At 44.5% G+C, this 27,717-nt stretch overlaps 1 protein-coding gene across 13 annotated transcripts in view; it reads right to left on the bottom strand.

Annotated features, from left to right (window-relative positions):
* The window catches only part of rbfox1 (RNA binding fox-1 homolog 1), a 398,869-nt gene that overhangs the window by 17,895 nt on the left and 353,257 nt on the right, over positions 1-27,717 (bottom strand). For 12 of the 13 annotated variants that reach the window (XM_064314523.1, XM_064314524.1, XM_064314526.1 and 9 more), the window contains 8 exons: positions 23,781-23,921; positions 23,141-23,194; positions 21,635-21,727; positions 19,781-19,841; positions 17,464-17,517; positions 6,117-6,249; positions 4,006-4,045; positions 479-543 (listed from right to left, as the gene is read on the bottom strand). In XM_064314523.1, the coding sequence (XP_064170593.1) occupies positions 479-543; positions 4,006-4,045; positions 6,117-6,249; positions 17,464-17,517; positions 19,781-19,841; positions 21,635-21,727; positions 23,141-23,194; positions 23,781-23,921 (641 nt within the window). The remainder of the gene's footprint in view (positions 1-478; positions 544-4,005; positions 4,046-6,116; positions 6,250-17,463; positions 17,518-19,780; positions 19,842-21,634; positions 21,728-23,140; positions 23,195-23,780; positions 23,922-27,717) is intronic. The other variant, XM_064314520.1, reaches the window with a different exon arrangement.

Here is a 27,717-nt window from a genome sequence, read left to right as displayed (position 1 = left end):
TTTTATTTTTTATTTGGGGGGTGGGGGTGGGGGGGGTGGTTGTGGAGGTGTCACTCATTGAATGTAATGGAGGCATTAACAGCACAAATCGTGGCGCAAAGTGGATTTCCTCCCTTTGTTCTGTTTAATTGTCTCTCGTTTCTTTATTTATAGAACCGCGGAGTCCATCTCACTTAATTCCCTCCACACACCCCCCCCTCTCCCTCCCGCCACCTACATCATCAGGAGTCGCTCCGCAATTTGACCGCTGTGCAGTTTCGCCATTTCGTTTCCGCGGTGACAACTCCATTGATTTAATTTGCCAATTACGGCGCTCGGGGCATCGGCCGCGGTCTCAGATTGGAAAAAGGGAATTATGAGGATAAATCAAAAGCGACTGGCTCTCGCTGGCACTCGGGACTGGGCGACCTGTTAGCGGGGGCGGGGTGAGGGTGGGGGGGGCGTGTCCAATTCTGCGCATATGGGGGCGGGGTCTTACCTGTCACTGTAGGCAGCAGCAGCGGTGGCAGCAGGCTGGGCATATCTGTAGGCAGCGTAACCACCCTGAAAACACAGAGCACACACACAAACATGCATGAGCACACACCAGTACACACACACACACAAGCACACACCAGTACACACCCATGCATATACACACACACACACAGACTGACAAACAAACACACATACCCACACACACGCCACACACACACACATACTTGCTTGCTCACACACACCCACACACATGCACACGCACAGGCAAACGCACACACACACATGCACATACATACAAAGATGCTCATTTGGCCTGTTCCAATTACTTCCAGCAACACTATTTCTGGGGATTTCAATATTTCTCAGGGACTGTTTTCAGTTCCCTTGATCAAAGTGGAACAATATTTTAAAAATATCATTAAAATCCAAGCCAAAGGGTAGCTTAAATGTGGAGCAAGTGTAAGAGAATGTGGAGTAAGTGTAAGAGAATGCTTGAATCATGTATTACTGACAAACTGAAATGTCAGTTTCTTTAAGGCCAGCATGTCTCATGTACTTTGGAAGAATCATTTATCATTCATAAAAAATTATTACAAATCATTGACCAAGTTAAAAACAGCAAGATGTGTTGAAAACCCCCCAAAATATAGCATGAAAAGCACTTGTTTGAGATGTTAACTTTAAGCATTAATTATGTAAAGCAGCGGTTTGTTTTGGTTTTTTTTTTGTTTTGCAAAATGTTAATTGCATCATATGTAACGGTCACATCAGCTGTTCAATTAAGCAAACAGGACAAACAAAAGCATTCAGAGGGCCCATCATGTGCATCGATGCATTGATTGTCAAACTGTGAAAAAACAAACAAACAAAAACAAAAAAAAACAGAAGAGGTCCATGTTCAACGGACCGCGGCATTGCATCAGTGCTTGCCAGAGAGATCGCAGCATGCCAAAATCACAGGCAGAACAGGTTCTCCACAGACGTAGCCAAAAAACACTGTTTCATTCCAATCAAAGCGTGAAGGCCCCTCCTCCCTCCCTCCCTCCCTCCCTCCCTTCCCATCATCCTCTGGGGCCACTGACCGGTTCTCTGTCGTGCTACCGCGAGCTTGGCGAAATAAACTGAGAGAAAAACAGGACGAAGGGTCCCCTGCCTCACAGATAGCCGTCAAACGTGTTCACACGTTTGGGCGGCAGCACCACAGGAGCTGCGGCTGGCTGATCGGTACAGATTTTTTGTTACAGAGCGCAGGGTATGCAGCATTTGCTTTTGCTAATATCACACTGACGCGTCGACTAAATCAACGGAACGTGAGGGAAATACGATCGCTCTCTCCCGAATTGACCTTAGCCCCGGTATTGTGTGCTGGTTTTAAGATGCGATTGGTCATTCAGAAAAGGCCTACGTACGCCCACGCTAAATCTATAACTCATTTTTCGTTATAGAGTGCAAGGTGTTCAGCATTTGCTTTTGCTAATATCACACTGACGCGTCGGCTAAATCAAAGGAACGTTTCTCGGCCCTGTGCGGTTGGCTTTAATGTTAAGTAAACACTGCTAATAAGGCTGCGGTGTTTCGGTACGAAACTAACCGCAGGGCCCACAGAGCCGCCAAAACCACCGCCAAGGCAATAAACAAGTAAGACTCTGACCCACACCGAGGGGCTCAGCTTTATAGACTTGACACATATGCCATTTATCCAAAATGACATTGCATCACTGGCATTTAGCAGACTCTCTTGTCCAGACTGACTCACAAAAGGTAACTTTTTACAGCCATTTAATACAGCCTGATACATACTGAAGAAATTCAGGTTGAGTACCTTGCTCTAGGGTAAAATGGCGGCACCCGGCCTAGGAATCGAATCTGCAAATTGTTGGGTCACAAACCCGGTTTCCTAACCCCTATGCTACAACGCCACCCACCATAGGAGCTCCAACGTGAGGAAAGAAGTCCTGCGGGTGTGCCGTGTGCGTGTGTGCGCGTGCGTGTGCGTGTGCGTGTGCCGTGTGCGTGTGTGTGTGCATGCACACATGCCTGTGTTTGCGCTGGTCATGTGCTACTCGTTTCCTAGCTGAGAAGCAGTGGGTGGAAACAGCAGACGTCTCGGGAGTTTATCTCAGTGCCGCCGCATCGCGTCACGAAGCACAGATCTCCCCGTGACGGCGCGTGTTAGTGCGATTCCACATCAGCCCACACCTGGTGCCAATCAACCGTCTCGTCCATACCTGGGATAAGCGTTTACCACAGACTGGCTCTCCATAAACTACTCTACAATGAAACAAAAATAATCCTTTTTATTGTTAAAAATGATAATGAAACACACCCATGTGACTACTTTCTCCCTTAATATTTATACTTCACATTGGAATATATTTAGTACAAGTTTATCATATATAAATTGCATGGAATCCTGGACAGTGGGTTCAGAAGGTATGCATACACAAAGAATAACATTACCTAGGGCGCTTGATGTTTGATTTTCTCAATATTCTTTATGTCTAAAAAGTATTAAAACTAAATCATTAAGTCCAAAATTGACTCATCTCTGAGTTTTATACTATGTCATAAAGACAAACTTGTAATCATTTATATTACAGATATAATCATAAATTCACACTGTCACATTTCATGTTTCAATCTTTAACTTTATGAAACCCTATTTTGCGTTGCCATAGCACGCTGTTGATTATATGGTTTTTACAAATTGCTCTTTAATTGCCCATCTGGGAGCTGCTTTATCCAAATCAGCGCTTCACACAGCACACCTCCCGCCTGTTTCTCATGTGGCAGCATTTTAATTGAAAGCACATTTATTTTTTCACCACAAAGTACGAGAGGGGAAATACGATCGCTCTCTCCCCAGTCGACCTCAGCCCCTGCATCGTGTGCTGGTTTTAAGACGCGATTGGTCATTCAGAAAAGGCCTAGGTGTGCCATGCTGGTGTTCCCTCTTGCTCAGAGCTCACACAGAGCGACTTACGCACTTAGTCAGTGCCACGGAAACATACTGACTGCTAGGCCGTCTGCTGTCGGAAAACCCCGGCCACTGCATCGAAACAGCCCCGGGATATATACTAATGTGTAAATAAGAATAAGTCTTAAAGGTTCATATCAGTCTTTGCTTCTATTCCTGTATGGTTACAAGCTGCTTGGTACCTGAAATGAGGCACCCCACTGGACAGCACCAGCTGCGAGGCTGTGAGGCTGCTCTCTGGGCCTAGTCAAATCCAGGGAAAGCGTTTGTTTGTGCGCACAGAAATATTACAGTATCCTTAAACCCGTACGGTTAGGACTAGACATGCTTGGTCTGTCCAACCAAACATTTCCCTGGGATTTACTAGCGGGCTATCCGAGAGGCGAATACTCCAGGCACACATGTAGGTTAAACGTTAGTACAAAGGTAGCAGATTTTATAGCAAACTCGCGAGGGGGATGGTGGGGGTGCGGTTTTGGGGGTGGGGGGCTGGGGGGGGGGGGGTTAAAGGTGTGTGTTCGAGGTCAGCATGCAGATCTGTTCATACTTACATAAATATCTGTCCCATAAAATCCATCCTGGTATACAACACTGTAAAGATGCAGACACATACACACACACAAACAAAACAAAACAAAACAAAAAACATACATATTAGTGCATGTCCCACATGCAAGCACTACCAGCTACACATACTGTACTTGCAAGATTAGTTCAACAAAAATATCACTAAAAAAATATCAAAAAAAGAAACGGGAAGGACTTGACGGGCACTTCTCAGATCTGAGGGCGAAGGAGGCTGGGGATTTGCCAGTGCTGAAAGGGGGCGGGCTCTTCTGAGGATGGCGACTGTGGGATTCGCTAAAAGACAAACGGTCTCTCTGTGTGCGTGGCACGCTGCGTCCCAACTTATCAGCACTTCCCTGTAGCCAGCGCAGCCGTTAAAATATACTGCAGATATGGCCGTAGATATGGCTACAGGCCCAGGAGAGCTCGATGAATCAGAACAGAACTGTTAGTTCTGGATTCGCTGTGTTTCTGTTAACCCTTTACGTTGTGAGACCACAAATATGTGATTAGAATGTTCTAGAACCCCACTGCTTTCAGTTACCAGTAGTGATTGTTACATCAGCATTAGAATGTTCAGTTAAGAACACTGACTTCTGGGGAAAAATTAAAAATAAAAATTCCAAAATTTTGTGCGGGTCGCTGCCCAGCACATGATAATAATGGGAGTGCTGAGCCAAATCTCAACAAATCTGAAATTATATATTATATACAATATTATTTATAAAATAATCACAAATATATATAGCCAATCATGCTTAAGCTTCATCTTAAAATTTCATGTTTGCTTGTTAAATCTTATCATTTTCACCTGTCATATGTAAGCTGTGATTTTTATTTGATTATATGGTCCTTACATGCATTTAATAGTCTATATGAGGACTTTATATAGGGTTTCAAACTAGCCTATAAACTCAACACTGTGCACCCTGAGGCTCGCTTGTGTCAGTATTTCACACAGATCCCTCCTAATATAATAAACAGAGCGTTTTCAGGTGCAGTATGAACTGCTCACTCACTAATTATTCATATTATTGATCATTGGTGCTGCTTGCTTAGCAGAAGCCTTTATCTAGAGTTGCCAAGCACCAAACACCCATACAGTCTAACTGAATAGGAAAGCCCTCCAAGCACTGGATGCCTATTCCCATCCACTTCACTCATCTTTTAAAAGATTTCCCTCTGGTGGTAGATTAAAAGTTCCAAAAATCATCTGTCCTCTCAGTGATCAGCAGCACCAATCAGACTTATTAGAGACTTAGACATGGGGATATAGCCAATAATGACTTTGGCATGTTATGCTAAGTTTTTCAATGGTTGGCTGATGTTATTCTTTCCAACAAGCACTGACCTGAAGCAATTTTTTTTAAATGATATTTTTATGGACAATAATGTATTCTAATATAAAAAACAGCTAATGTTTTTTTCTGTATGGACATGGGTTAATGGTTGAAATCTGGGTTCCATGCTGCTCAAATTATTGCAGAACAGATTACTACTTCATCCAGTGGAAAGAAAGGTTTGCATGGGGGGGGGGTGTTTAAAGTTAAATTGAAAACAACCTACAGATATGCCTCCATTTACAAAAATTTAAAATTTAACAAGAATTAAAAAAAAAAAAAATTAAATAAACGAGCTCCAGCCAGCCTCCTTAAGTGCCAGATACTTACAAGCCATTAACATGAAAACCCCCCCAAACAACTAGAGCAATCCTGGGGTCCGTTCATGGCTTCTCCATGTCCTATAGCATTCCTCGTCAGACGGGGGAGCGAAGCTTCATTACAACATGTGACGCTGAAGATGCTGAGAGCCACCAAACCATGACAGCCCAAATTACACTCATTTCTCATCCCATTTTCCTGTGCGCAGGGGAGTGGGGGGGTGTGCGCTCGGGGTGCACGTCTCTCTCGGGGCAATCTGATTGGTCGCATGCTGTGTTTGGGGTTTCCGGGGCGAAGCAAGACCAAGCATGCAGCACGCACTGCCCAACAAACCCCCCGCTCGTGGGCGTGAGGCTATCGTAAAGTGGAGCAGTCAGGCTTAAGGGGGGGGGGGGGGTTGTGGTGGTTTTTAGGCAGGGCGGGGGCGTACTCACCCGCCGTACGCCGGGATAGGGGGCGGCGGTGCCGCCGCGCGGAACGTGTTGTAGACGGTGCGCCCCCGGCCTCGCAAGTGCGCCCCTCTGTATGCGGCTGCAGCGGTCGCCGTCGGATACGGAAACCCCGGAACTGTCAATAAAACATGGAGAGAGAGAGAGAGAGAGAGAGAGAGAGAGAGAGAGAGAGAGAGAGAGAGAGAGAGAGAGAGAGAGAGAGAGAATGTTACAGGACAGGCTCTGAAAGAGATCCTGCTTTGATTCACTCACCCTGTCAAAGTAAAAGCAGGGTAGCAGCACCTCCGTAGCCATATTCATTTTTTATGCTTAAAAAAAACTTCTTTTGAAAAGTCTTGCTACTACCAATTTAGACATTGTGGCACAGTCAAACAGTTCAATGATGTTTCAATCAACAAAGCCTGTGATAGGCAATTTCAGAACCTTACATATGTACAGTATCCTAAGAATACAACTTGTATATGTGAGTCTAAGTAATGGAGAGGTTCCCATGCACACGAAGAAAGCTTAAGATCCCCTTTAAAGACTTCGTATTACAGTACAGAGTTGACACTTGTATAAGTAATGCATTTATATTTATATATGCAAAATTATATGCTTTCAGCATATTATACGCTTAACTCCACTGCCAGTTGTTCAGTAAATCAATATTGATGGCACTTCAGCGTTTCATAAATCCTTCAAAAAGCAAAACTAATCACACCACATGAGTCAAGGCATGAAATTTCCCATAAACCAGGAGTGATTGTCAGTACGAGTGAGTTAATCTCAGCGAGGTGCTGACCACCTGTATGTTAATGACACTCGAGACAACTTAATTCAAGACCGTGCTGAGAGCAATTCCAGGGAAGGGTGGAATTTTATACTTCAATTACGCACAAGACCTGTTTTTATCAGCTTTTAAATACGAAGTAAGAACAGAGACGCCGAACGGGAACTGTGGAACAGCTTGGGTGAGAGGCTCAGGGGTTCAAAGGTGAACACAGTAATTAATTTGTGTCATTAGTCACACCAACACCTCAGGATCCTGCAGAGAATAACTTATTCTCTGCAGCTCCTCTTATTACACAAAATCTCTGGCCTCTCCAGACCAGACATGGGTCAAATACATATTTGAAAAACACCAAAATTATAAAAATACTCCTGTGCCTTCCCGAGATTGCTTACAATAACACGTTTTGCTTCTAAATTATAGGATAATGTGGAAAATAATTCTGCCATACTGGTGTCAACGGGGCCTCCAAGCAAGAACATGACCCTGCTTCAAATACATGAACTGTGTTATTGGATGTTTGCAAGCTGACACACTATATAACCTTGTTATTTACCAGACTTTACCAAAGTTTTATAACAGATGAAAAAGAGACAGTTTCATGAAGGAGCTGATCAGAGTTTTGGGTCCAGCTAAAAATGCACTGTGGAACGCGTTTGCGCGCGTGCAAACTAGTGCTTTGAGGTGTCGCACAGCTCCACGGGAAACATTAATAAATTAAATACAAATCTTTGTGAGGAGCATGGTATTGAGCACTAATATTAATATTTGCTCAATAAACAAGTTAGATTGTGCTTTTTTAAAATTAAAAAACGGACAACACCCATAGCAAATCGCTCTACCCTGAATGAAAAACGGGAAATAACAGTGGGGAAGAATGCGCGGGGTATAAACACACAGCGCTAAAAAGTTTCAGCGCTGCAGGAGAGATTTAAGCAGAGCAGATGCTGAATCCTACCGGAGGCAGACTATCGCAGCCATTAAAGTATACAACAGCTTTACGGCGTAATTATTTTTCTCGTTTGTTTGGTGATTGCGCCTTCATGGTTTCCAGAGAGATGGCTCCTATGTCTCGTGAAGAGACGCTCAATCAATGCCGGAAGATTAAAGACCACCCCCTCCCTCCTCTGACCTCACGTGCCCCCTTGTAAATCTCAAATGTGTCCACTTTGCGAAGCATTTAAGATATTAATTTCATACGGTGCGTGAGTAATCGATTGCGCTTAATTAGTTTTGCTAAATGGCTCTAAATTAAACCTGTTCATCCCACTTTAAACGCTACCGCTAGAAAATAAAATTACTTACGTTTGGGGTTTAAATTAGAAAAGGAATTGAAAGTAATCTGACACGGCATCACAGAGAGCTTGACTTATGAAGAAGAAAAAAAACAAAAACAGAAAAAAAGGGCTGGATATGGTTCAGAACTTCAAATAAACACCAGGGTTTTTCTGCAATGTTTTGGTGTTTTTTCAAGCTGCCTAAGCCACCAATAAGAGAAATCACGCAAAAAATCCCGTAAAACGATTAGAAATGGACCGTGAATTTATTGGTATAATTTTGTTGTGAATGATACTGCATTTCAAGTTCCTAAAGTTTTGAGTGCTTTCAAGTTTACGTGCAACCTTAGACACGCTAAATCAACCTCACTAGAATCAACTTCATCTCATAAAACGATGAAACAGAGTCCCAATGTCCGCGCGTGCCACTTAGGTGTCTGCTATCAGTGTGATTTTCAACAGAAACCGCCTGCCCAATTTTTGCGTTTTTGTGTCTTTAGGGGGCAGTTATTGGTTTATTTATGCCACATCAGCTGATTTTTACGTATATTTATAGATCATTGCACAGTGTAATTGGACATAATTCCATGGAAATATCCGAAATACGGAAATATGCGATCTATTTCCAATGGAATGAATGGGAAATGGTTTGAGACGCGAAAATCCCTTTTGCAATTAAGTGGATTCTACTGTATAAACCTACGTTTTTGCCTATCTGTGCAGATTGAACTGAGAGATATAATTCTGAAAAGCCTTTACTGTTGTGTAGGGTACAAGTGACACCTGTGACAAAAAGAATGGCGCAAGAATTTGTTGAGTTGCTGGCATTTCTGTGGATTCATTAAGTTAAAAGGTTAATTAATATTGTAGCCTACGTTTTGAGTGTGCAAACTTTCAAAAAGGAAACAGGGGGTCAGAATGCACATCCTGCAATAACGGTAAGGCTCTGGCACGTGGCCAAAATTACATTTACTGACTGCGCATTCCAAGCCCTTTTGTTCTTTTTCATTGTTTCTGAATAATCCCAGTAAATAATTGGGTTACACGGTTTATTGCCCACAGGAAGGTAGATAATGTAGGCTTTTTGTTGGGAGGAAGCGAGCCTTTTAAAATTACATTCCCACCCACATAAGGGTGGTGGGGAGGTGGGTGGACTTTGATATTTCTGTGTGTTTCTTTGTTCAAGGGGTTAAAAACGTTTTATAAGACGTCTGCCGCACGCTCCGCGTTTGCCGTTTTCTCCTCGGAAGATGAATCATTCCTGCGCTTTATCACGCGCTGAACACACTTTTCCCCCCACGGTTCTGGCGAAGGCACTTAATTAATGTACATGTTTAATCATTCCTCCGAAACGTGCAGGGGTCATTTTTTATTGGCTGCTCTTGTGAAGCAATCTGCTCCTCTGACACACAGTGACGGCCACTGAATCCACAGAATCCAATTTCTTCTGATAGCACGGTCTAGGTTTCATAACACTGCCCATTTGCTGCCTTCCGCAGGACGTAGAAAAGACTCCGTTAAATATTATGATGAACTACATTTAAGTAAAAACCCTCCCCCCCCATGCCCCCTCTCAGTCTGTCTCTTAATACATTATCGGTCATTTATTTATTTATTTTAACAGACATAGATCAAGAGCCAGCCCTACAGGCGGCGGGTTCAGCGGTTTGTGATTAATTACTGCCCTGCCGAGTGGCAGGAATGAGGGGAGCGTGACATGGCCGCTGATTAATTGAGCGTTTCATGTGGGGGTACGGTACCTGCTTACAAATGCCAGAGTGCGGTAAGTGACTTCCGCTAAATCAGCTGATTGCTCAGAAAGTCAAAAGCACTCAGCGTCCGGCAGTCCTTTAAGAGCTTGGGGTCTGTTTCGTTGGATGTTTTTTTTATTGCTTAAAAACACACTACAATGCACTAAAAAAGTGCAGCGTACTAATTTGCTCTAACTTTGCACAAACAGGAACTTATACTACCTAATAAAATGCACTGTTTTGGGTAATGTAAGCAATCAGCATGAAATGAGACCGCTTGCCATTTTATTACTATTTTAACGGCAAGTTTGTACGCGCAAGTACTGTAAGTCTGTGAGAGCATGTTAGCATGTAGCCTACATGCAAGTGTTTCCTTGCAGGTCTTTGAGGGTACACAATAGGAAACCGCTTTCTGCCAAGAACTCGAAAACGCATTGTGGAGGGCCCGAATCAAGCCCTTTCCGTACAGATGAGGCCTTTATCAAAAATCCAGAGCCAGTCCGCAGGAACAAAGTGCTCAAAAATGTGTTCTTCCAGAAATCTGGCCTGTTTTCGAACAGTGTATCCTGCCGCTATGGGGAAACTTAGGCAGCGTGTTCAGAGGATTTTAACATTCAAACCCGCCCTGGGATTTCCCCGGGAAAAAACGCCTATCTCCCTTTCAGCTGCATCGTGTCGGTGTATTACTGTTGGCTGGCCCGTGTCAGGGCATCGGTCCCAAGGTTAGGCTAGTTTATCGTTTTAATTTCAGAGTGAAAAATGCGCAGTCTCAACGGAGGATCAATGCCCGCCTGGTGGATGTTCCTCGGAAAGTAATATCTTGAGAACTAAAAAGGAAGCGATGTTTCAGGGGGTCCCAAAACCTCATAAGAGCCAGTCTCCTAAGAAGATCACACTGCAACCTAAGAGAGGAGGCGTAACCAGCACAGGAAATGGACGGTATTATGATAGCACTGGCACTGATCAATCCAAGTTTTACTCTTTTAAAAAAAATTCTTATGCAGAGAGTATACACAGCTTTGTGTTAGGAATCAAAAAAAAAATTTTTTGCAAAAATTTATTTCGCTAAAAAAGTAAGAGCAGGGGCCATAATTCAGTGGTGCTCCTTTAACAGCAGAATGGCCAAAGTTCTGTATGGTGCCTTTGCACTTTTACATTTTAAATGGTGTAATTATTCCACCTAATTACACTGTTTTAATGTTATGATGAAATAATTCCTGTGGATTTATCTCTTTAATTAAAATGTTATAATTTTTCAGGCTATTTGCATCTGTATCTAACCCCACGTTGAAGCATCGCCACTGCTTCTTGTGCAACCATTCACATTCACACCCTGGGAAACTGATGAATGCAAATTAACTTTATACCGTTGCTGTACAGTTGACTCCACCTGCAGTAGAATGGTTCCGATAATTATGAGTCAGCATGAATTATCACATTCAATTATCACATTATCACTCTTTCATAATTATTTTGTAATTAGCACGCTATTGCAATTCCAATAATACAATTCCAAAAAGAGGTTTATACAAACACGTCTATGCATTCACCAGGAAATTTGTGTTACAGCATGGGGTTGAGCCAATTCTTAATTGCATTCTACTATCATCCTAACTGCTAGTTGTTCAAGGGATACGTGAGAGACAGATTTAATAAAACAACCTTCCACGTGTAGCCTTGGAACATAGTAGCCAAAAAATGCCTCACTCATACCGGTGACTTCCATGTACGAATAGTTTAATGGCTGACACACTGACGGCAGAATTCAACCAACGTTTGTCCCTAACGCTGACTCACAATGGAAAGCAAGTGTTAGTAATTAAAAGCAAGTGTTAGTTTTCATTAAAAAAAAGTGTGCCAGTTAAGTTAATTTTATCAAATCAGTTCAGCGTTCCTTGGCAGAGTGCAGGAAAAGGTTTACGGAGTTTAATACCCTAATGTTGGTGGGGTCCAGGCTGCGACCAAATCGGAATTCCTGAGCACGGCTCGCACGCTTTGAAACATCTGCGCGCATCTTCCGGATCGGACGTACAGAGAGGCCCCGCCCTCTGACCCACATCACGGGTAATCCTGAGGAATCGTGGGCGGGGTGGACCGGCCGCTAATTACAGGGCACGGCCCCGCGGGGGGGGGGGGGGGGGAGACAAACTCCTGCCAAGAGGCAAGTGGGAGAACTGCCGAACCGAAAGAGACAGAGCTCGCTTTTCAGGGTCCACTTTTGATGATGTCATCATAGCTGTCTGACAACTCTGTGCTACATGTCCGGAGGAGGTTTGCTGGTACTATTCTCTCCCACTCTGGGGAGACATAAAGATCGAGGCCATATCTTCAGTAAATGGGATTATGGATAGAATACAACCACTACGAGCCGTACTTATAAAAGCAAATAAATGTATGCTTTTTCTATCTTGAATGCCCAGTTCTATGTGCTGCTATCAACTGGGGAAAGCGCCAACAAACACATGCCCTCCTACAAAACACACTCGATGTCAAGCTGCTGCCTGTTTTCTCTGGGCAGTCCGCGAGTGGGGCTTGCGTGGACGTGGGCTGGAAGAAGACACTCTGTTAGCAGCTCGTGGGTGGCCAGTTGGCTCCTGGGCACGCTGGTGAGCAAAGAGACACGGTCACCCTGGTCCTGCCGAATCGCTCCCTCCCGGGGGTTCCACAGCGGGAAATTACGCACCGCCCCTGCCAACCGCAGCCGGCACCGCCGCAATCTCGATTTGGCACCAGACCGCAGGTCTGAACGGCGAGCGAATCTTGGCCTTCGCCTTTAAGCGGTACGCTGCGCCGCGCTGGTCACAAAGCCCTCGGTATCACTTTCCAGCAGCGTTGTGGCTCGCGCTTGAACGCGCTTTAAATTACGTGACAGAAAAACCTCGCGCTTTCTTTACCGCCGTTTCCCAATACCGCGTTCAGACATTCCAGCGGCGGCACAAAAACGAAGCGTGGCGGGGAAGTCAAAAGTCGTCTTTCTCTCTCTCCCTCTCTCCCCGTCGCGCCGCACAAAAGGGAGAGGTGCAAAGGAAGAATTTTCTTTTCTGTGAGGCATTTCTTTTTAAAAAGAATTCGCTGAATGGATTTCTTTATTTCACGCAAGGAGACATGGCCGCAGGTTGCTTGAGGTTACAGCACGGAGGAGGGCAGGGTTTGGACAGAGCGCAGTTTGAGCACTGTGCCTGTGGCAGTGTCTTTAACACAGCAGAGAGCTCATGTGCTGAACAGCAGTCTGGGCTCTAAACCTCACAGGCATCTACAACTTTTCCTCTTTATATCGCTCGAACAAAAAATATTTCATCCTCCTTCGTTTTTAAATGAATGAACTCTTTTAATCATGCATTGCGTAAACGGTGTGATGCAGTAGATACGTTTCTTCTGAAATACTAAATAAATGTCAATCAGTCAGACAAATCAAGCTGCCTTCAACAGGCAGTCCCTCTGTAATACAGCAGAGGGCGCTCTTCCCGCAGAGGGCAGAGTGCCGCACGTTAGCGCGTGGATTCCGTTTTAACGCGGCGGCCCGGCTTCGGTTGCAGGCCGCGCGACGCGCTGACACGTGTTCCTTCAACGTGTCGATAAGCCGCGCCTTATCGATGCGCTAATGCGCCGCGACGGAACGGACGCGCGCGCCGAAGCCGCCGCCGCCGCCGCCGCGCCTCGAGTTACCCGCGCGGCTACAGATACGCGAGCCTCCGCCGCCGCGAGGGAGGCTAAGGTTTCCCGCCCCCTGCCAAGGCGAGCGGCCGTCGGCGAAGGGGGCACCGGGAGAACGCGCTCCTCTTACATAAACGCGTCCCACGTTTCAGCCTGCCAGGCTACACGGCCCGAGAGCGCTCGGCGAGGAACGAAGAGACACAACCGGGGAGGCAGAAAAAAAGGGAAAAATCAAAACCCTCCGCGGTTCTGAAGTAAAGCTATTAAATAAGCAAATGGACATTTCGCGTTCGCTGGTTCTCGTTAAAAAGGAATTTCAAAGTAAAGAGTTTGTAAATTAAGGAGAAGAAAAGGATTAACCAGGGGAATGCTGACTTCTTTTTTTTTTTGGTTGTGATCCAACCCATCTAATTGCAAAATCATTGTTTCTCATCTTTAGGGTGTTTTACTTCCTTATTTCCTTATTTTAATCCTCACCCTCTGAAGGCATTTGGTTTATCTTACATAAAACGCTGTCCATTTCCACTTTTCCCGGGCTAATTAACAATGCTGCGTTTTATGTAAAATTCTTCAGGATTAAACACTGATCTACAACACCCATTAAAACAATAGTTTAATGGGTAGTACAGTACAAAACTTTTTGAGAAACAACTGTACTCAAGTAAACCTACTAGGTAAATAAACATGGATCAGACAAGATCAGAGGAGGCATATGTAATTTGTAATATAATATTATTATTATTATTACATGTATTATCCATAGAGTAATACAGATGGGTCATGGAGTTGCTACAGTATCTGCAGTACTGGCATTTTTAAGAAATGATGTGACTTGATATTCCCCAGCCTGATTGAAAATGGCAGTTGAGGACATACAAGTGACACAAAAAATGTCAGGCCAAGAAAAATCACTGTTGACAGAAGAGCATCTCTATCAAAACACACAGTGGATAATAACCGTCATCATTTCCAGCAAGCACCAGACACCGGTTTTGTAATTATACCTGTTTCATGTCCTGCATATATATTCGCTTTGTTTAAAAACTCGAAATTCAATCTGAATCTGTTAAAGATGTTACCTTTCTCTATTCTCAGCATTATTCTAATTGGACGGCCAACCACCTCTATTGTTACTTTTTTATCTTCATCTTGCTATATATACAGTTGCTAAAACATCCACCTACTTGCTTTGAAGATTGCCTGGCTTATTCTTGGCTCCCATAATCGGCTCTTACAACTACATTCATCATAATATATTATCATATTATTGTACCATTATTCGGCGGACGTGAAACAACCGCAATAAAGGTACTCCTTCCATAATCGATAGAGGACAATCTAACGATGGACACCGCTGACAAATTTCATTTGGAAATAAAGAAAAAAACATGGATGAAAGTTGTTGAAAAAAAATGAACGAAGAGTAACGCAGTAGAAGCAGATGATGAGGGGGAGTCGGTGTGGTAGGTTGCAGATTCGATATCGGGTGGGGTGCTTAGATTGCACCCATGGACAACAAGCTCAACTGCATTAGTAAATGCCCGTCTGTACAAATGGAGAACATGTAATAGCATATTTTAAAAGATATACAAAAAATTGCCCAGGATAAAGGGACATGCAAAAGAAATAAACAAATGAATGAGTTATGAAATGAAAGAGTGAAGGTGAAGAGAAGGAAAATGGCCGACACATCGGTGCTGAGGAACGATGGTTTTGAAGCGAAATCTAACACAATGGAGAGTCAGCTCTGGGCTGACGGCGATGGAGCTCCAAGACCGATGTGGGGGGTGGGGGGCGGGGGGGCGTCGAGAGGGCGAGCCACTTCTGAGCCGTGCCCATGTCGGCTGCTTTAGGACTGTGAAACCTGGACTCATACTTTTCTTTTTTTTTCTTTTACAGCTTTCTTGCCAATATATCAACTTTCCAATAAGCAACTTGCCAATACCAGTTCACCAGATGCTCAGCGGCTAAAATGACCTCAGCCATTTCTCTCAGCGTTGTGCACAGTCGCGGCGCGCTAACGAAGTGCTAATTATAATTCTACTTATCCGAGTAAATAAAAGAGTGAAATAGAAGCGGGCTCTCAGCATTCATCGCCGGGGCGGGACGTGGAGATGTTTAGGGTGACTTGAAAGGTGAGACAAAAGGGAATCGATAGTGTGCCATTTTGTAATTAACAGAATGTGCGGCGAATTAGGAAAATGACCGTTTGGAGAAATGGAAAATATTGATTTCAATTTGCAAAATATATTTCAGCCACCTTCCGTGACCTTGCGCGAGGAGACAATGAGATTTTGTTCCGTCTCTCCCCCTCCCCCCCCGCCTCCCCAGCACCCTCAGTTTTCCACATTGTTCCTATTATCATAAAATCGGGATATTTTTCACCATAATGGGGTGGGTAATAATGGGTAAGAGGAAGGTCAGGCCCACAGTGGTCAAGGTCGGCTGCTTCTCAGACACGAGAAGCGAAAATAAAGGAGACCTGCCCTTTCAAATCAGTCTCCACACCACAGTCTCGCTCACGAAAAGAGCCAAAATGGCGGAGCAAAACCGTGGATGTTTTTTGGAAGCCTCCATATTACCAGAGCACTTGGCAAGAAACAGACAGAAAAAATTAAAACCGGCTCTTTATTTCATTCTTCAATCCAGACTTGCAAAATGAGCAAAAAAAAAAAAAAAAGAGAGGGTGAATGTTTTCAGAAGCCTGTATTTTGTTGAAGTTTTAAAAACCTTGTTTTGAGCAGAGCGGAGAAGCCGAGCCAGCACCACGCCGGTGCGGAGCGGGAGGCCACCACCTGGGATCGGAATAAACTCTCACCGCCGCCTGCCAGGCATCGCAGCCGATGCCAGAGCCCGCTTAGGAGAAATTCAGCCGGAGAGCGGTTTTTAAATAGCGTTCTGGGCCACTGTGCTCCAAAACACGGGGATCGCCCAAACCCTACCCCTCTTTAAAATAAAATAAAAAAAACAGCAACGAAAGCTCGCCTCCAGCCACCATTTCTAATTTAACTTTCTCAAAACCTGGCATGGATGCTTTTCTTTCTCTGTTTATCAGGCACAAAAAAAAAAAAAAGATCCATGCCGACCCATCCCCTCCAGCGCGGCTCCTCATTAGCCTCCGCTAGCTCGTGGAGTGCCGGGCGCTCGGGCCTCTCTCAGTGAGCGCATTACCAGGCCTCAGCCAGCCTTGTGGAAATAATTAAAAGCACAGGTGTGAGCTTGCTGCAGGAATCGCTCACTCGCTCCCAGCCAATGGGATGCCGCGGATTTAAACGCTGCTCATAGCGCTGGGGCAAGTGCTGGGGGGGTGGCGTCACATGTGCACGGACCTGCGCCGCATTCTTGCACAGAGCTGGGATTTCTGCCCTCGAAGGGGAGAGCTGCGCAAAACCAGAAGTGCAGCACTGCAGTTCACTGAGGAAGAGCCAACAATACCCATCCTCTATCTGTGGATCTCAAGTAGTGACGAGCGTTTGAGATTTAAGATTCCTGACATGGACTGTTCAGAATCTTGAAAATGTTGAAAAAAATTATACAATGCTTTTTTTTTCTTCATTTTTTCTTCATGTTTCTTACGCATTGTATTTCCCAGTGAATTTCAGCAACAGCTGAACTAACATGCGAGTAGTGTGAGAACAAAGTGAACTCAGGACGAAGTGCGCTGCGGTTAAACTCAGGCCAAAGACCCAAGGCTTAAAAATGAAAGAAAAAGGGCTTAAAATGAAAGAAAAGAGATAAAGGAATTAGAGGAAAGGGGAAAAGGCTGACACACTAAGTCAATGAAGATACAAAATAAAGCAAACTGCAAGATATAAAACACAGATAAAACATTTAATAATATAAAAAAAAGAATACATAGATTTTATTTCCCATACCTGCATAGAACTCTGGGCTGTACACGGCACCCACTACTGGATTCAACTTCCAGCCTAGACGACACAAAAAAGAAAATGCATGAAGACGTCATATTGCATCTGCTGTTCACCATATGTTACCGGAGCTTCATTTCATCTTCAGCGAGAGAATTCAGAAAAATGACCTCAGAGAAGACCTCAAAAATCAACTTGCTCTCCGCACTTTCAGAAAATAAAATACATTACACAAAAAGGGAAAGAGATCGTTTGGCCAAGCGCGTAAGAACATTCCTTCCGAAAAGCACCGACCGCATTGGCATATCAAACAAAAGTGTTTCACAGTCTCCTGAGAAATCTGTGACTAACGCTGAGCTTCAGCACACACCAGCGAGCAAAACTAAAAATACGGTCACGGTAATGAACGACGGACCAGCGGCGGGCATTCACGGCCGTCCGCCGCTCGTCTGTAAGGCGCTCTGGACTGGTGGAGCCGGTGTGTACTGGTCACAGGGAAAGTGCTGTCAGGCCCAGTAAGGCAGCCGGCGCAGAGAAAGAGCGGCAGACAGACAGAGCGCGGCACGCTTAGGGAGGGGCCTGACAGGCCTCAGCCTCCGAACGCTTCCGTGACGGCTTCTCAGTTTCTGCACCGGGGGGGGGGGGGAAGAAAGGCTCGCTGGAAGGCCATGGCAGACACTTCCAGCCGAAGCGCTGTTTCATTATTCATCCGTGTGCCAAGTCTTCTCCCCACGCACCCACCCTCCCCCCAAACCAAAAAAATAAAATAAAAAATAAAAAAATCAGATGGGTGCATCCATCGCCCGACTATCCTACAGTGCGAAACGGCCCAGCCGCAGCCCCTTCCCCCTCCCATTCATCATGGAAATAACAACAATTAAACTTTACTCTGGCCGGCCTGTGGGAGGCGGCCCGGCCCGGGGCAGGGCGGGGTTAATGGCGCGTGACCGGAGCTCCTGTCCCGCTGTCAGGGGGAGCTCTGAGGCGAGACCGCAGGGCCGCGGGCCCGCGGAAGACTTACTGCCTCTCCGGGGAGTTCATCGATCGCCCGCAGGTCAACGGTCAAAGGTCACGGGTCGTGGGGCGGGGGGAGGGGGTGCGGGAGGGGCATTTATTCACCCCATCCTGTATCCCTGTCTGTCTGTTCTTCATTAAACCAACCTGGGCCATTCATGTTTAAAAAAAAATTTTTATATATTTTTTAAACATACTAGCGTTAGCATGCTAAACCTGATGGAGTGACAGCTGTGTATTATTGCCTCTCCAGTTTCAACCTGCGGGTCATATTCCATTAGCGAGCTGAACAGTCAATCAAACTGAGATCACTCTCTAGATCACTTACGGATAACTCCAGTCTAACAGGCAAAATGTAAGCCCAAACCACATTTCTTGAGGTCTTATGTTTTGAAATATCAGGGATAGATAAACAGAATGTAGGCATGCTGTAGAAAATGAAAACGTTTTCTTTTCCAATTTTATGAGACTTCCTTTACGGGTGCAGCAGGATATCCCTGGGCCATATCAGCCCAACACACCAAGTCTGTTGCTTTGGCGTGTTGGGCTAATATCGTCAAGCAGTGTACATTTTCCAAACGTGTTACTACCTCTCAATGTATTCTTCAAAGACAGAATTCCCAGTCAGTAATCTGTTTGTATGTACAACCTTTATAAACATAACATCCCTGCACAAGCTGCTTAGGATTTACCTGAGGTGTATGTTCTTGCTTTAGGCCACAAACCAACGAATGCCCATTTAAAGCTGGAAAGTCCTCGGAACCTTCTACAGGTATCTAAAGTGCCCCTAATCACAAACAAAAACTGCCTAGGCCTGAAATAATATGAACAACTATCCGTTGAATACAGCAAAAAATATAACCAGATGTGCTTACACCTGGCATAGCAAAGCAACGGTATTGGGTTGTCTATAAATAGGTATAGCCTTATGTTGACAGTAATAAAGATCAATAATAATAAGAAATAATCTAGTAACTATGAATAATATTGAGAATACATGTTTATCCTGGAGCAAATGCTTTGAAGTTCTGAGGTGGAGGATTCCCACAATTAACTATGATGGCTCACGATCTAATTTCAAGCAGTTCTGGTCAGGAAATCCCCCCTGAGTGATTCACAGAACTGGTAAAGAGAGGCCTTGAAAACCACAAACAAAAGGTTCGGCATTCCTGCGCAAAAAATGCTTATGCAAAGTGAAATGGCTTTGAACAATCAAAATAACAAATCATAACATAATTAACATAATTAGCATATAAACATATTCCAAGCAGAAAATTCCACTCTCAGACAGCCAAGCTCTGTGACTTACCGTTTGCATAGGGGTTGACTGTCTTTTTATTCGTCATTACTCGTGCTGTTGCATTGTTAACCTTGGCACAAAGAAGACGATGTTAGCAAGAGCATCAACGGCGGCCAGAGCCTCACACTTTCTTAAGTCTTAACATTCAAAAATGACATGCATTACTTTTAGTACAGAATTTATATAAAGTATCTTTAAAAAAACAAACTACCATTAGCGTTATCATTGGCAAACAAGTATATTCCATTTCACTAAAAAACAAAACATCATATATCAGTACTAACAACACACACAAAGCAAATGAAAGTAGTATTTGCATATTTCAAATTTAAGACATTTCAAAGCATGCTTCATCAATTCATGATAACTTCAAAAGGAAGTCAGAGAAGATCACACAAACAGAATAGCCTAGTTATATGTGAAGGAACATGCAGTGATAAAGGGAAGGAGAGACAAGGTACAAAAAGAAAACAAAGAAAACGTCGAAAAGGGACAAACAAGTTTAGCATTGTGCAACATAATCCTCAAGAGTATATCTACCACTGGATAGAAAGCAACACTTAGCATTCAGACACTCGGAACAAGAGCTTTTCGTTTCATCGCAAGAATAAAAAGACAAACAAACCAAACCAAAAAAATAAACAAAAATCAAAAAGTAAAATAAATGATAATAATCATTCCAGCTTGAACCACAGCTAACAAAAGGATAAAAAGAGGGTGCATTATCTAACACAATATGGAGTTAACAATCTGAATAAGAGTAAGATGTGCAGGAATCAGACCAGTCCAATCAGTGCCCCTCAGGCAGCTAAACGTACACTCAAAAAGTACAGGCGTACCAATATAAAGTAGCTAGCATCAAGAAACGCAACAAGTCAAAAAAATTCACGCGGTGTCAGCGCTCAATACGTGAAGCGGCAGATGGACTTCTCCACTTACCATTCGGCACCAGCGCCGGCATGTGTATGTATACAGTTACCATGGTTACTGAGAGTTTGGTGAGGGCCCTACGCGCTTTCTTTGAAAAGGGGGGAAAATGAGAAGGCAAAATATGCAACATCTTACTCAAAGGCTACACCACTTAATACTGGAATCACTCTAGAATGCAGCTAGCTTCTTCCTAACTGAAGGCAGCGTTGAGTGGGAAACAGAGGTGACGGTGTTCATATATTTATCTCTAATACAGTTTTCATTTTGATCTGGTTTAAGTTGGTGTTTTTCTTTTGTTTTTTTTTTTAGTCTCCCGAAATCCATGTTAAAATGAGTCAAATTAAATGAAAATCATTAAATAAACACAAATTTCGATGCAGTTCTGCTCCTGATTTGCATTCCGAGCCAGTTCCCAATTAAAACGTATTTGTGGATTTAGTTTGCTTTAAGTTCCAAGCCACCGCACATCCCTCATCAACCCTGCAATAAGGTAGCTAACCATAATTACACACTTTCTTTTGCTTTTATTTTCTTTTTTATTTGGTTTTGGAAGTTACTGCACCCATTTTGTTTAAAAGTTCAAACACAGAAAACCATAACTTTACTCCTGCCAGTCCATTGTACACAAATAATAACTAACGCAAATAACTTAAAAAATTAAAAAAGAGGAGACAAAATGCCACAGTAGCTCTCTAAAGCAAACAAATAAACAAATAAAACTGAGTCAACGATAAGAAAGTATACCTTCATACACATACATATATAGGTAAACAAAAAAAAAAACAAAAAAAAAGGAAAAGAAAAAACTTATGGGGGAGGGAGGGAGTGCACGTGTAAAGACAAATGATGCATCTGAAACGACAAAATGAGAGTGAAGCAGACATTTATTTTCAAACAAAAAAAGATGAGAAGGGAAATATTTGTAACATGCACCTCTATTTTACGGCCTTCTACCACGGTGCCGTGTAATTTCTCTCGCGCCCTGTCCGCATCAGCACTATTTTCGAAAGTTACGAAACCGAATCCCTGCATGCAGGCGGGAGAGGGGGGGGGGGAAAACAACATGCACATCATTAATTCCATCGTTCACCAAAAAAGCAACCAAGTCACTCTTACTTCATCTTTAACAGGTAACTACTGCTGTCCATTTAAACATTACTTGCATTTGAATTCCTTTTTTTGGTTCTGTACATGCAGATTTGTCAAAAAAAAGAAAAAAAATACAAAACAAATAAACAACAAAAAAGCAGCATTGAAATGTGCGATAAGCAACAGACATGAATGTTATCTTTGAAAATTAGACCCCCCGAAGAGAAACAGAAACTCAAATAACCCTCCCCAAAAGCAGAATAGTTTAAAATACCTTCGACAGGTCATTACAGTGGAATATAAGTCTAACAGAAAATGGAACCAAAATAAACACAGGGTTTCCACATAGAACACAAAATCATAAGACTGCACTTATGAGAAAGAAAGGTGAACCACTGCCTTGCATGCAGAAAAAATTTCCCAACAATAATCAAATAACGTAACATACTGTAATTATAATTACTATAGTTGGATTAAATCCTCTGCGCACAGACTATATGGTAAAATACTAAAGATTATTGTCATGATATAGGTTAAGCCAACAATGTTTCCATGCAATATCAGTGGTAAATCAATGTGCTTTATCAGTGTAACTTCATCACTGCTAGGCATATAATTTTACAAGTCTAGGTATCCAATGGCAGACTTGCCAATTATGAACAAGAAAAAAACTAATTAAAAATGTACACACTTGTTTAAACTCTATGAATTATTTCAGGCATAAACTTAATTACAGTCTTCAGTCCCAATTATTAAGCTCAATGTCAACATCAGGTAGAGTTATTAAACTATGTTTGGAGATTACAGAGATTAGTCATTTTCTTTAAACCAATTTTAGAATGAAGTCTCGAGAGAAAACAAGTGTGAACACCACGAAATACGTTTTTTTTTTAAATTTCTCGAACAACATCCTATATACAGCACCACACATACATACAACAGATGCATTTGCTGGGATTTTCATTTTAACTGTAGCCTGAAAGGTTCAACGGCTGTCATTTACACTGAAGCACTGTATTGAGTGAAGAAAGGGACAAGAGGGAATATTCAGCACATTCAAATGAAGACATGAAAGCTCTTGCACAGCTACACGTTTCCTGAAGGTGAAATATAATTTGGTTCATTTTTAATTTCGTGTTCATTGACTAGTTTATTCCGCGCTTTTACATTTGAAAATCGTTTGCTTTGATTTTCGAAACAGGGACGATAATGAACGTGCGAGCCTCCATGCTGATTAATTTAAAAAAGAAGTGCAGTGCCCTTTTCTCCCCTTTGCTTCACACATTTGTTCAATCTGAAGGACATTCGATATGAAAAACATGCACAAACTTAAGTGTGAAGACCACGTACCTTAGATCCCCGCTCATTAAAAATGATTTCAACATCTAAGATTTTACCAAATTGCTGTAAAGAGGAGAAGACAGGAATCAAAAGCGTTTCCGGTGGGCATATTTAGCATCAGTGATCCATGCATAGATTAAGTGCAGAGAGCTACTAGACACAGGTGTGTGTGAGATATACTTTTATTAGCCGGTGGAAATCTCTCATTTCAAATCAGCAGAGAACGTCTGGTGATTTAAATGTTCAGCTACAGCTTGTTGTCCTGACCACAAGCGACAGCCATAACAGTTTACAGAAAATGACAGCCATTGCTCGTCTGATTGGAACACAACGCTGAAAATCACAGAGCCATCAAGTGCCAATCATCAACACATCAGTTCAAGCAAGTCAACAAGGGCCGTTTCATAAAAGTCGCAGTCAGCTTTCGTTTTCGAGTAAACTGCTCGGAAAGCCGTTATCTAAATAAAGCGTGTATACACATTTTTTTTGTTGTTGTTGCATTGTTAGTTATAATTTCTGGTGTCCCTTCCCAGGTGAGACCACAGCATGCAGTCTATGATTTTAGACAACAATGTACGCTAACAGCCCCAGAGGGTTTCGTCTCTTTGGAATCTGACGGCGGTTCTCATGTGCGGCCGGCGGTACTCACGCCGAACATTTGCCTGAGGTCTGGGTCGCGGAACCTGAAGGGGATGTTGGAGACGTGCAGCCGCTTGGGCTGCGTCTTGTTCTCCGTGTTGTCGGGGGACTGCGTCTGCTGCCCGTCCGTCTGCGCGGCGTCGTCTGTCTGCTGGGGGGGAGAGGGACGGTGAGACGGGAACACCCGAAACTCAAGACCGCGGCGGTGGAAAGACGATGATGGCGGCGCTGGCGCCCGTTAAGACGTCAGTTAAACCCAGAAAGTTCACATTTTTGGACGCCGTGATCCTCAGGGGTGAGCTCTTATTGTTACTGAACCCCTCGGTATTACCCAACACAGGCTGCCTGGGAGTTTCTCCCTTCTCCGCTGGTAGGAGCTCTCATAAACATACAGCTCATAAACATTCCAACCAAGCCTGTGTTGGGTACGATGCATCAAATAAACTGCTCTATGAACCACTTTCAAAATAAATACATCAAGACGTATAAGAACGACAACACTGCTGCGGTAATAAAAAAACATTATTAGTAGTGATCATATCATTACTGTTATACTACAATCATCATTACCATCATCATCATTACATTGTAATTTACTCCTTCGATTGTGAATAGATGCCTCCTCTTGATTGTATTTGGAAATGAGCCTGAACATATATGTTAAATGGCTTCCTAGTGTATCGTTTTTAGAGTTTATTGCTCAATCTTTACAAAATAAAAGCCTTAGCAACTCCTCTGATGTTCCTTTCACCCAAATCAATTTGCAGGGAGATTAAAAACCTCTGCCCCTACCCTCTCCATTAGGTCCTTAGGACCCAGAAAAAGCTACTTCATTTGAGCAGTAAGATTAATTTAACCAGCTGCGTCCAAGCCACTCTCTGTAGTTCAACATGAAGAATACACAGCATGCACCTTAATGCAGCCGAAGCTGAATTAAAACATTAACCTTTTCATTTTTATGTGTTGCTCTCGAATGATCAAAATAATTTAAAAAAAGATTCTAATTTATCAAAGCATTTTTAAAAATGATATCCTGTTGTAAATCACATAAATAAAGGTCACGGTTTACGAAAACATTACTAAAAACTAAGGCCTGCAGACAGCCTTACACTGGGTGACCTGTATTATTTGCTCACAGCAATATTCCTACACACAGCAGGATAATTACTGAAAGTCTTCAGCTTCTCTAAGGGGTACAACGACAGTGCCCCCACCTGAGCACTGAGCCCTGAACATTCTGGTAAATAGTAGGACCATAACCCACTACCCACTGACCATTACCGACTGCTCTGCCCCACACAGCTGCCCCTGTAAGCGTTTGGTCTTTTCTGTCGCTAGGTCTTTGCTCCGGCCTGTGGCACCACCCCGAGCTCCTTCACAAGTGCCGTGCCAGACTGCTGCCATGTTCCTTTTTCATCTGATCATTTTTTTCCCGTTTGTTTTTTCCCTTGTCTTTCTTTCGAATGAGGCACACCGGTTGTCTCGTTCCCTGGTGTCCATTTTAGATGTCATCCTGGTCTTTAAAAGCTCTTCATAAGCAGAGCGGTGACAGCATCCAGGAGAGCTCACCCAGTGGGGAAAAAAACTTTCGCCCAAAGTGCTCGGTCCAAATAACGGATGGAAATTGCAACCACATTTTCACACAGACAATGCGGTTGGAAAATAATGACCCATGGGGAGAAGGTTTGTGTAGGTAGGCAGGCTTAGGAAAAGATCAGATCCTGAAAGAATAATAAGAGCATTGCAGAGAGGATGGGCAGGTATTCTTCCAGGACATGAAAAAGCAAGCAATCTCTCATTTGTTATTACCAGTCATAAACAAAAGAGTACCCACCACAGTGGACCGAAGAAGGGGAAGAGAGCCCTGCAGGTTCTACAGGGCTCATTCTAATGATCGTTAGAAAAAAGGAGAGAAATTGCCCAGCCCTATGGAGAACATGGATCGGGCAGTATAACTGAAAGCGAGTCTTCTTAAGGTGCAATGGGCTGCTGTACGTAGAAAGGTGTGAACAGGGGGACTTAACACATTGATGTTGAATTACATTGCATTATATTTTATCCGGCAGTCGCTTTTATCCAATAAGTGCATACCGAAGGTCAATTCCAATTACAGGAACCATTTGTGAGATCTGATATGACCTGCCCCCCTCCCGCCCTCGCTGGAGGTGTGAGGTCGAGCGGTAAGAGGCCCCGTCCGGACATCGGCAGGCCTGTCGCCGGCGCGGTTTGGGCCGGACCCCTGCGACGCGAATCAATTTGGTGCCACCTGTGGACACGGCGGCGTGTTTACTGGCCATCGATCCGGAGATGGGCTCTAATGGGCAAACAATGACGGGGGCTGTTGTGCGCTGTCTCTGCACACACCACTCAAGAGTCATTAGGGGGCTAAGAGGGGGGACTTAGGCGGGGCACAGAAACATCCGCGCAAACAACCGTGTCACCATCGACCCGGCGGCCTGTTAAAACCCTTCCCTCTACGGCCTCGGCTTCCTTCCTCTCACTCGGCCTGCCCGAAGCCCACGGCTGCACAGCCTCGCACCTACAGTAAGGGCCACAGTGCTCTCAGGGCTGCACAGCCTCACACCTACAGTAAGGGCCACAGTGCTCTCAGGGCTGCACAGCCTCACACCTACAGTAAGGGCCACAGTGCTCTCAGGGCTGCACAGCCTCGCACCTACAGTAAGGGCCACAGTGCTCTCAGGGCTGCACAGCCTCGCACCTACAGTAAGGGCCACAGTGCTCTCAGGGCTGCACAGCCTCATACCTACAGTAAGGGCCACAGTGCTCTCAGGGCTGCACAGCCTCACCTACAGTAAGGGCCACAGTGCTCTCAGGGCTGCACAGCCTGCACCTACAGTAAGGGCCACAGTGCCCTCAGGGCTGCACAGCCTCAACCTACAGTAAGGGCCACAGTGCTCTCAGGGCTGCACAGCCTCATACCTACAGTAAGGGCCACAGTGCCTCAGGGCTGCACAGCCTCGCACCTACAGTAAGGGCCACAGTGCTCTCAGGGCTGCACAGCCTCGACCTACAGTAAGGGCCACAGTGCTCTCAGGGCTGCACAGCCTCATACCTACAGTAAGGGCCACAGTGCCCGCAGGGCTGCACAGCCTCATACCTACAGTAAGGGCCACAGTGCTCTCAGGGCTGCACAGCCTCGCACCTACAGTAAGGGCCACAGTGCTCTCAGGGCTGCACAGCCTCGCACCTACAGTAAGGGCCACAGTGCTCTCAGGGCTGCACAGCCTCGCACCTACAGTAAGGGCCACAGTGCCCTCAGGGCTGCACAGCCTCGCACCTACAGTAAGGGCCACAGTGCTCTCAGGGCTACACAGCCTCATACCTACAGTAAGGGCCACAGTGCTCTCAGGGCTGCACAGCCTCATACCTACAGTAAGGGCCACAGTGCTCTCAGGGCTGCACAGCCTCATACCTACAGTAAGGGCCACAGTGCTCTCAGGGCTGCACAGCCTCATACCTACAGTAAGGGCCACAGTGCTCTCAGGGCTGCACAGCCTCATACCTACAGTAAGGGCCACAGTGCTCTCAGGGCTGCACAGCCTCGTACCTACAGTAAGGTCCACAGTGCTCTCAGGGCTGCACAGCCTCATACCTACAGTAAGGGCCACAGTGCTCTCAGGGCTACACAGCCTCATACCTACAGTAAGGGCCACAGTGCTCTCAGGGCTGCACAGCCTCATACCTACAGTAAGGGCCACAGTGCTCTCAGGGCTACACAGCCTCATACCTACAGTAAGGGCCACAGTGCTCTCAGGGCTGCACAGCCTCGTACCTACAGTAAGGGCCACAGTGCTCTCAGGGCTGCACAGCCTCATACCTACAGTAAGGGCCACAGTGCTCTCAGGGCTGCACAGCCTCATACCTACAGTAAGGGCCACAGTGCCCTCAGGGCTGCACAGCCTCACACCTACAGTAAGGGCCACAGT

The sequence above is a fragment of the Anguilla rostrata genome, chromosome 17 (genome assembly GCF_018555375.3).
Source record: "Anguilla rostrata isolate EN2019 chromosome 17, ASM1855537v3, whole genome shotgun sequence".
NCBI classification, from domain to species: domain Eukaryota; kingdom Metazoa; phylum Chordata; class Actinopteri; order Anguilliformes; family Anguillidae; genus Anguilla; species Anguilla rostrata.
This window is presented reverse-complemented; position numbering and strand designations above follow the sequence as displayed.